The sequence below is a fragment of the Pagrus pagrus genome (genome assembly GCF_965226575.1).
Source record: "Pagrus pagrus genome assembly, chromosome: 18".
NCBI lineage: Eukaryota > Metazoa > Chordata > Actinopteri > Spariformes > Sparidae > Pagrus > Pagrus pagrus.
This window is the reverse complement of record NC_140202.1, coordinates 9,334,749-9,344,329: the sequence shown is the minus strand read 5'-3', so window position 1 is coordinate 9,344,329 and position 9,581 is coordinate 9,334,749. Positions and strand designations below refer to the sequence as shown.

General features: G+C 39.6%; 1 protein-coding gene across 1 annotated transcript; it reads right to left on the bottom strand.

The window, feature by feature from the left end:
- Window positions 1–3,378: 3,378 nt before the first annotated feature.
- cd93 (CD93 molecule) lies at window positions 3,379–9,039 on the bottom strand. Its single transcript, XM_084381696.1, has one exon. It carries the CDS (start codon window positions 8,930–8,932, stop codon window positions 7,286–7,288), a length of 1,647 nt encoding a protein of 548 aa, XP_084237822.1. The 5' UTR covers window positions 8,933–9,039; the 3' UTR covers window positions 3,379–7,285.
- Window positions 9,040–9,581: the final 542 nt, after the last annotated feature.

The following is a 9,581-nucleotide window of genomic DNA, read 5'->3' as shown; positions in this document are numbered from 1 at the left end:
GAGGTGAGGCTATGTCAGCCACAACCAGCAAAATCCAGGTTGGGTTTGTACCACCCAGTCTTATCAACACTACACTACTCCTTTATAATACATGTTGTCTTTTGCCTGGATTAGTCACACACACACACACACACGCGCACACACACACACACACACACACACACACACACACACACAGTTACCTTCACTAGAGCACAAACAGAGGCATACTGAGATTACACAGAAGCCTGCATTTCCAGTTACCAGTTGTGGAGGAAATTATTTGTCTGTTGTCTGGGAACACAGGCTTATTAATGTGTGGATATTATGATGGGTATGTATGTATGTATGTGTGTGCAGAGATAAAAAGTCTTACTAAAGACACTGTTTGCCAATTAATCTTTGTGTGTTTTGAGGGCTTGACAGACAAACAAAATGTATTAGCACATTATCATTTAAAGAACATAAACGACTAATAAATCTAAGATAATAATATTGCAGGTGACTCTATGCATTTTCAGTGTTTTGTCTGTTTTTGCTTGAATTTGGCCGAAAGCAAGAAAGCTCAAAACAGGCAGAAAGTAAATCAGTCATCATGACTAAGTAATTGTTTTCATTAGTTAAAGATTCATCATGGTTATAAAAGGTTATGTGATCTACCGTGTTCCACTTTCTCAAGCACATTATAACATTTCTGTAACCACTGATCTTTGCCCACATGTTTCCTGACGTGTTTGTTCAGTCACAGCCTTGGTGTTTTCTCACTGATTACATGTTGGGATTCCTATTTAACAGCAGTCTTATCTGGTGTGCTTCTTTTCTTGGAGATAAACAGACTTATATGGTACTATAAGGACTGAGTGAGATAAATATTTTACTCAATGATGGCCAAGGTTTCCCCTCCTGCTTGGAATCTATTCAACATAAAAAGTGCGATGTCATAAAGTAATGAATTAAAGGCAGGACTACTGATGAGACACTCAGGAGCAGAGTTTTCTGTGAGAGAGAGGAGCATCTGTCAGTTTGACTCTTCAAGATCCTCTACATGCACAAGAACCTATAAAACACAGGAGGTTCACAAAAGTTCATAAAATGATTTGTCTTTTAGCTTTGTTTTTGGTCTCTACCAACTCCTGAGGGACATGCTGACTTGGACTTTAGCTGCTTAATGTTCAAATATGTTCACCAGCTAACTGAACCAGCTTTTCACTGAAAACAGCTGCTTACATTGACATTGCTTGTGTGAACTTGTCTGATCGTAGCTGCTTTAAGTACATTAGTGGAGTAAAAAGTACAGTATTTGCATCTGAAATGTAGTGAAGTAGCTCAAAATTGTACTCAAATACAATACTTGACCATGTGTACTTACTCTGTGGTCATTTTCAGGTTCATCATTTTATTTCGGGTCACTACTAGAATATGTTTACATGCTGTAGTGCTAAAAAAAACATTAGATTTCTCATATTGTCCAGTGCTGCTGCACTTTATTCCACCTCTGTCTGAAATGCTCTGATAGGTCAGCTCACACAGGCCTGAGCCAGCACTGCTAACATCAACATCAAAGCAGCTGTGCTAAATCAATTATTTCATGCCAAACTAGCCACTAGGCATAAATTATCCAAATGTGTGAAATGGTGATGTGGTGTGATGTTAAGATGTCACAGAATTAAAGGTGGGACTACTGACGATACGTTTCAGGAGCAGTAGCACTATTTTTTCATTAAAGGTGCACTATGTAGTTTTGTAGAGGAAATTTGATATTTGCAATGTTAATAAGTAGTAGTACAAACTCAGACAAAATTATTTTTTTCCATGAATGAATAAACAAGCTGTTCTCAGAGGAAAATAAGGTCCTCAGAACATTGTTTGAAGCTAAAAAAGGTAGCAGCTTCTGGCAAATGTAAATGTAAAGTAAGTACAACAGTGTGAAATTGAGTTGTGCTTTAAGGTCAGCTTGTTAATTCAGTTTATTCAATCATGAAAATTGAGAAAGTTTGTTTAGTTTGTTTAGGCATAAGAAAATCAGTCAATGAAGATCTTGTTTTTCTTCCCCAAAACTACGTAGTGCACCTTTAAATAATCGTGAACAACATGAGGAATCAGTAGAAAGAAGCATGCTTGTCTAGGTTACATGTGCTTTGACGCAGCAGCTGATTTTCAGATTAAAATTTGTGAGGAAGTCATAAAACTGTTTTTCCCCTTTTTCAGCAATGTATTCAAAAGAACACTAGATGGCGCTCTAAGGGCACGAATGATTGCAACAACGTTGTGAATGACTGAAAACAGCTGCTTACATTTACAGAAAATGATGCTTGTGTGAACTTGTCTGATCGTAGCTGCTTTTAGTACATCAGTACAGCAAAAAGTACAGTATTTGCATCTGAAATGTAGTGAAGTAGCTCAAAATTGTACTCGAATACAATACTTGACCATGTGTACTTACTCTGTGGTCATTTTCAGGTTCATCATTTTATTTTGGGTTACTACTAGAATATGTTTACATGCTGTAGTGCTAAAAAAACATTAGATTTCTCATATTGTCCAGTGCTGCTGCACTGTATTACACCTCTGTCTGAAACGCTCAGTTTTAGCTCCTGTTCTTGTCTTTAAGACAGGAAGACCCCCTGAATCCCCAGTTTGCTCTGATTGGTCAGCTCACACAGGCCTGAGCCAGCACTGCTAACATCAACATCAAAGCAGCTGTGCTAAATCAATTATTTCATGCCAAACTAGCCACTAGGCATAAATTATCCAAATGTGTGAAATGGTGATGTGGTGTGATGTTAAGATGTCACAGAATTAAAGGTGGGACTACTGACGATACGTTTCAGGAGCAGTAGCACTATTTTTTCATTAAAGGTGCACTATGTAGTTTTGTAGAGGAAATTTGATATTTGCAATGTTAATAAGTAGTAGTACAAACTCAGACAAAATTATTTTTTTCCATGAATGAATAAACAAGCTGTTCTCAGAGGAAAATAAGGTCCTCAGAACATTGTTTGAAGCTAAAAAAGGTAGCAGCTTCTGGCAAATGTAAATGTAAAGTAAGTACAACAGTGTGAAATTGAGTTGTGCTTTAAGGTCAGCTTGTTAATTCAGTTTATTCAGTCATGAAAATTGAGAAAGTTTGTTTAGTTTGTTTAGGCATAAGAAAATCAGTCAATGAAGATCTTGTTTTTCATCCCCAAAACTACGTAGTGCACCTTTAAATAATCGTGAACAACATGAGGAATCAGTAGAAAGAAGCATGCTTGTCTAGGTTATATGTGTTTTGATGCAGCAGCTGATTTTCAGATTAAAATTTGTGAGGAAGTCATAAAACTGTTTTTCCCCTTTTTCAGCAATGTATTCAAAAGAACACTAGATGGCGCTCTAAGGGCACGAATGATTGCAACAACGTTGTGAATGACTGAACACATTTTATTTACATGACGTGCTACAACAAAATGAAATCAGCCTTTATTGTCCCACATTAAAGACTTTTTCATGCATGCACTAAATGCATATGCACAAACAAGAATGTTTACTGTATAAAAAAGAAGTCAGTGCTCAAGAAAAAACACAGTACATTTATTGAGTTAAAGTATGGAGCTGGTACTTTCCACGAGGATTTCCATTTACTCATCTCCATTTTACTTTTTTGCTCAATTGCTTCGCAGGTCAAAATTTTGCGTATGCTAAGCTCAAAACATGAAGCCAAAAAAAGTAATCAAAATTCAGCACGACATTAAAGTATTTCTTACATGTTAATGTTTACATAATACTGCTTATATTTGTATACTACCAGTGCTCTATTCAAGTTAAAATTGAAATTGACTTGTATTTTTAAGAAGCATTTCATATATATTCATATTAATTCATATTAATATTTTATAATGCACTCCCAAGAATCAGAGAATCTGAACAGTTTATTCTGAAATATTACCTACAGCAGCCATCTGATAATTGTAACGGAGCACACAAGCCTCTGAAACTATAAATGCTTAGTGTTCATCGTATTTATACTGACTTTAACAGGCAACATTGTCCAAAGGAGCAGTAGATTGTTGAATAGAGTTTTGTTCTCTGCACTTCTGACGCTTGACAACATAAAACCTTATCACAAATATAAGCACTACAAAAGCCACGGCAATGAAAATCCATATCCAGAGAAAACCAGTGGAAGCAGCTGAAGAACCCTTCAGTGTATTATTATGGGCTGGTTTAACAATACCAATGACGATGGGAGTTTCTTCGATGCATTTGACTTCATCTTTAAGTACAAATCCTTCGTTGCAGGAGCACACAAAACTTCCGAAAGTGTTTTTACACTCTTGATCACATTGATCCATCGAACATTCATCGATGTCCTCGCAGATTTTGTCAGTAGCAAGAAAGCCATCAGGACAGCGGCATGCACTGTCAGTGTGTCTGTCACATACTGCAGGGCATTTCTGTTGTGCACAGTGCATTTTGCACCGCCTAGGGTTCTTGCTGTCTGGGATATATCCTTTATAACAAGAACATGTATAGCCTCCTTTAACAGCTGTGCATGAATGCTCACAAGGGCCACTTGAACAGCCATCCGTGCTTGGGAAAACAACTGGATCTGATAATTCTTGAGCCTGACATGCATCTTTGTGCTTTGTTCTGCACAGGAAGCCATCAGTTTTCTCCGAGCACAGCCTCTCTGTCCACTTTTCATCATTTGAAAGTGACACACAGCGTGGAGAGCAGACTTTAACACTGTTTTTCCAGGGGTTGGAGGCTGAAATAAAGCCCCTGTCAGCACTATTAGAAGTCCACTCATATCCTCTCAGTGGAGTCGAGAGGTTACTGCAGCCGCTAGCTGGTAAACGAAGTCCAATCCAGAAGTCGCCGTACAATTCTCGACTCAAAACGTCAAGTATGTTCTTATCTGTCTCACGCTGTAATGTCACCAGTTCTCCATTCCTGTCGTGGCATCCTTCTTCAGCTGTTATAAAATCCACTCTATCGTAATTTACAGTTATGCACTCGCTCCCAGTACAAAAAGGCACACAGGTACCAGTCTGCTTCATGCAAAATCCAGTCTTAATAGACAATACAAAAATAACTGACATTAAAATGGTCAATACCTTCACTGGCACAGACATGGTCATAATGTCGTGTAGAGCTACTCTTAATGTTGGCTTGGCAAAGATTTCAGAGCCAGTGGCTACTGCACCTACTCAGGAAACAACACCCCTCTGGACAATGACCAAGTTCAAGCCAGGAAGGAAATGAGATAAAGCTGGACTACTGTTATTTTCCAAAGCCAATGAGGGCATTGATCATAGTCTTACAAATACAAGAAGAAAAACTGATTCATATTTCCAAACAAACTATTTATTTTGTCTTATAGCATGAATTTATCACACATAAAATTTATTGACTTGATACTATACATGACATCATATTTACACCAGCATCAGATATGAAAATTAGCATCAGCAAGTTAAATATGTTAAAGGACACCTATTCTGCTTTTTCATTATTGTTCCTTTTCCTTAAATATTTTATAGGCTTTTATGCATGTAAAAGGTTTTGAGGGTTAAAAAGGTCAAAGTCTGCACAAACAGAAGTTCCTCTCTCCCACAGGAAACGCTGCTCCTGAAACGTATCGTCAGTAGTCCTGCCTTTAATTCTGTGACATCTTGACATCACACCATGTAACCATATCACACATTTGGATAATTTATACCTAGTGGCTAGTTTGGAACGATGTAATTGATTTAGCACAGCTGCTCTGGTGTTGATGTTAGCGGTGCTGTCTCAGGCCTGTGTGAGCTGACCAATCACAGCAAATTGGGGGTTCAGGGGTCTTCCTGTCTTAAAGAGACAGGAGCTCAAACAGAGCATTTCAGACAGAGGTGGAATACAGTGCAGCAGCACTGGACAATATGAGAAAATGAATTATTTTCACCCGTTTCTTAACTGTTACACTGTGATAGTGTGACAGCAAATAGTTGCTTACTTACACAAATTTATAGGTGATGATATGTGAATGTTGTGTTTGTTTCTGCTGCCCCCAAAAGGCCAAAAAAAAGTTACAGCAGCTGTAAGTAAACTGAATACTTCTTCCATCACTGCCATGTGATATGGGAAGGTGAACATAACACAGTATATTATCTTTTGATTTCATCTGAATGATGCAGTGAAGACAACACGTTCTTGGGTCAGGAGGTCACAGGTTTAGTGAACAGGCAGTGATACATACATTAATCAAATGTATGTCTATTGTTAAAATAGGCCAGTTATGACAAGGCAAACTAGTAAATAAGCAGTTTTTTACATTATAATGCTCACTTTCAGCATTAACGCTCACTTTCAGCATTAACATCCTGGCAAAAACTTTCTAACTGTTAAACGCATATCAAACCTCTCTGGAATCATACTGTTTGCCACTCAGTCCAACATGTCCGTTCTCTAAACCCAGTTACTTTCATTTTACATTATTCAACTGCTGTTTTGCACCAATAACACCTACACATATTTGTTCTTTGCTACTTCTTTGCTAAATCCACCATATGTACCTCTGCCAAGCAAGCCCAAATGCAGCGCACCAGGCTTTAAAGCCTACTTTCGTAGTGGCAAAATCATGTAATTACAACTTCACATGATGCACTGGGGCCCAAAAAGACATTTTCCCATAAACATACCTTGCGAAAGAAGTGGCTGTAAAATCTTGGATTAGAGTGTCACAACCCCCACGAAATGAGCTAGAAGAGCTGCAAAATTAAATTATTTTATATCCATTCAAGTTAGCCTGGCACTAAACTGGAAGTCAGACCACTTGGTTGGATAATTGGGTAATTTTATACCAGGAAGCTGAGCTTTTTGGGCTTCATGCGCCACTGAGCAGCTTTCATACAGTAGGAATGAACAGATCTCTGCCTCCGAAGCTGTATCCAGATATTATTGTTTTCCCGATTTAGATCCATGCTGCCAAAGACTTGTGTTGTTACCTGTGGCTGTTTATTGGTTGGAGGATGGGTCTTATCCCAGAATAGTTTTGGTGCAGATCGAAGAAAACAATCATTAACACTGCAAGACAGGATGTTTTTCTACATTTGTTAATTTTTGTTAATATCTTATAGTGAGTACAAAAGGGGACTGTTGGCGGAGGTATGCAGTCTACATCCTATTTTTACTATTATTTACCCACTGTGCCTCAACTTTATATAAGTACAATGTCTTTCACCATTTTTTCTGATTTGTGATTCGATATGTAATAAAGAAAACATAAATTACATAAATTACTGTAACATAACAGTCCAGGTAGGCAGTCTTCTCCGTCACTGTCAGGTCATAGGCCATCAGTATTAATGGACTCATACAGTTTCTCTAAACGTGGATCAAAACCAGAGGAAACCCAACAGTAGCCATCTGTAGTGGTATTTTTCTTGGTTTCCTTTTTGGAGTGGCTGCATCGAAAAATGGCAATTGCCAAAGTCACCACAACCAAAAGCAGCAGAGGAACCACTGAGCCGAGAACACAGATTAACACCTTGAAATTGACTGTGCTGGCAAAACTTGTCACCGAGGATACGTTGCTCTGCCGATCACTGTGTGTGACATTCACCACGTCAGAAAGTGGTGCATCAGTGTGAGGGGACTCTCGTTGGAGCTCCACTGTTCTGCTGAATGACTCAGTGACATTTTCTTGTGTTTCCTCCTCCGCTGAGTCATCGGGTGAAGCAGCTAAGATTTTTGTCGGACCTGGAACACAAGTCACTCCATCGGTGTCCATGTGGAAGCCTTGTGGGCAGTCTTTCACACACGAGCCATTCTGGGATAAAGTAAAGCCCTGGTCACAGTTACAAGAGAAGGATCCAATACTGTTCAAGCACTTGTGCTCGCATCTGAATTGTGCACATTCATCGATATCACTGCACTTACTGTCCACCATTTCATAACCATCGTTACACACACATGTGTAACTTCCTGCAGTATTTACACAGAAATGATCACAGGCTTGTGACTGGCACTCATCAATATCAGAGCAGTTGCGCTGGTTTACATCCAGTTTGTAGCCATCTGGACATTTGCAGGAATATCCTGACTCCCTCATTACACACTGATGCTCACATGTATCAACACCGCACAAGTCTTTTATCCTGCAAGTGAGTCCATCTTCACCCAGGTTGTAACCTTCTCTACAAGAGCATCGAAGCTCATCTGCATCCTGCTGGCACAAGTGTTCACATCCGCCATTGTTGATCGTGCAGTTTTGCTTTCCTGTTTTGCAGAATGGACCAGGGTCATTCCAACGAAAGATGCCGTCCATCGAACTGCAAAAAGAGTAGTATTCCTGTTGGTCACTACATACAATATCAGCATACGTTCCGACTGGAAATGATTGCATTTTAGTTCTTTGGGGCTCATTTGAGAAGGGTGGTATGTAGTTTATCCGTCCAGGTCCTAACAGAGTCAGAGGTCTGCACATTCCCTGAAAGTAGAACTGACATACATAAAAAGTAGGGCTCTTGCAAGGTCCAGCAGTCCATTTCAGTTGGCTCTCTCCTGATAAAGTGTAAAAAACACTCACACATCTATCCTCTATGCATGTGGCGACAGGTTCATTGGCCCAGTTGGAATAGTGTGAATCTTCTTCCCCAGATACCCACTTAAACCCCTTGAGAGTCTTGTCAGCTGACATACAGTTGCCTCTGTGCAGTTTTAATCCAATCCAAAATGTAAGCGCTCTGTCCTGAGGTTGTCTTTGGATCTGCGAGAGAAGCAAGCGCAGCACATCCTCTTCGTCTCTGTCTCTGACTGTCATTAGATAACCTCCATTGTGTTCACAGCTCTGCCGGGCTTTCTTAAAGCTCAGCCTGTCCATATGTAGGGTGAAGCATGCATTAGAGGTGCACAACGTCCCATGTTCAGCTCCAAAGAGACCTTCAAAGCTGCTGATGAGTAGCAGTAGAAAAATCAAGAACATGATTGCCATAAAGATCAACAAATTAGTTGATATCCACAAGGTCCCTGGGAGTTTGGGGGAGAAATGTGACCAATATGCGGTTGTCCATTCGCAGCCAAACACAAGTGGTGTGGGTCTGAGCTAACATTCATGCTCCAGTATCCTGTTTGGGACACAAACTAAAGACGGAAACCATGTTTAACAGCAGTTATGGGTTCTTTATTCCTCCCCCACTGACCTGTTCCGGTTTGAAAGAGAAAACAATGGCAGGCTCCACAGTGTTTTGACTGCCTCTCCAGATGTCTCCGGCCTCAGTGGGCTACAGGCATTTAAGCTGACTCCCTTAATTGTGCTGCCTTACAATAAAAGAACATAGAGGGGTCAAAGTCTCAGAGGCAATTTAACATTACAGATGGACCCTGTGGATGGATGCATAATAGCTACTGCTGGGAATGAATGTGTGAGCTTTGCCATCCTGCTGCCACAGGAACAACAGTCAACCAAACATTATTATTGATAGCTGTAATTATTGGTAGGCGGATCGATCTTCAAAGTATCGATACTACTGGTACAAAGTATTGTTAAATGGATCCATCAAGTGAGAACACATTTATAGATGCTTCCTACTGAATGTCTGTATGTGTGAAACCACTGAAATAATTTTTCCCACACATTGAAG

Coding starts and splice junctions, on each gene's coding strand:
- cd93 (XM_084381696.1), bottom strand. CDS start 8,932: ATGGCAATCATGTTCTTGATTTTTCTACTGCTACTCATCAGCAGCTTT.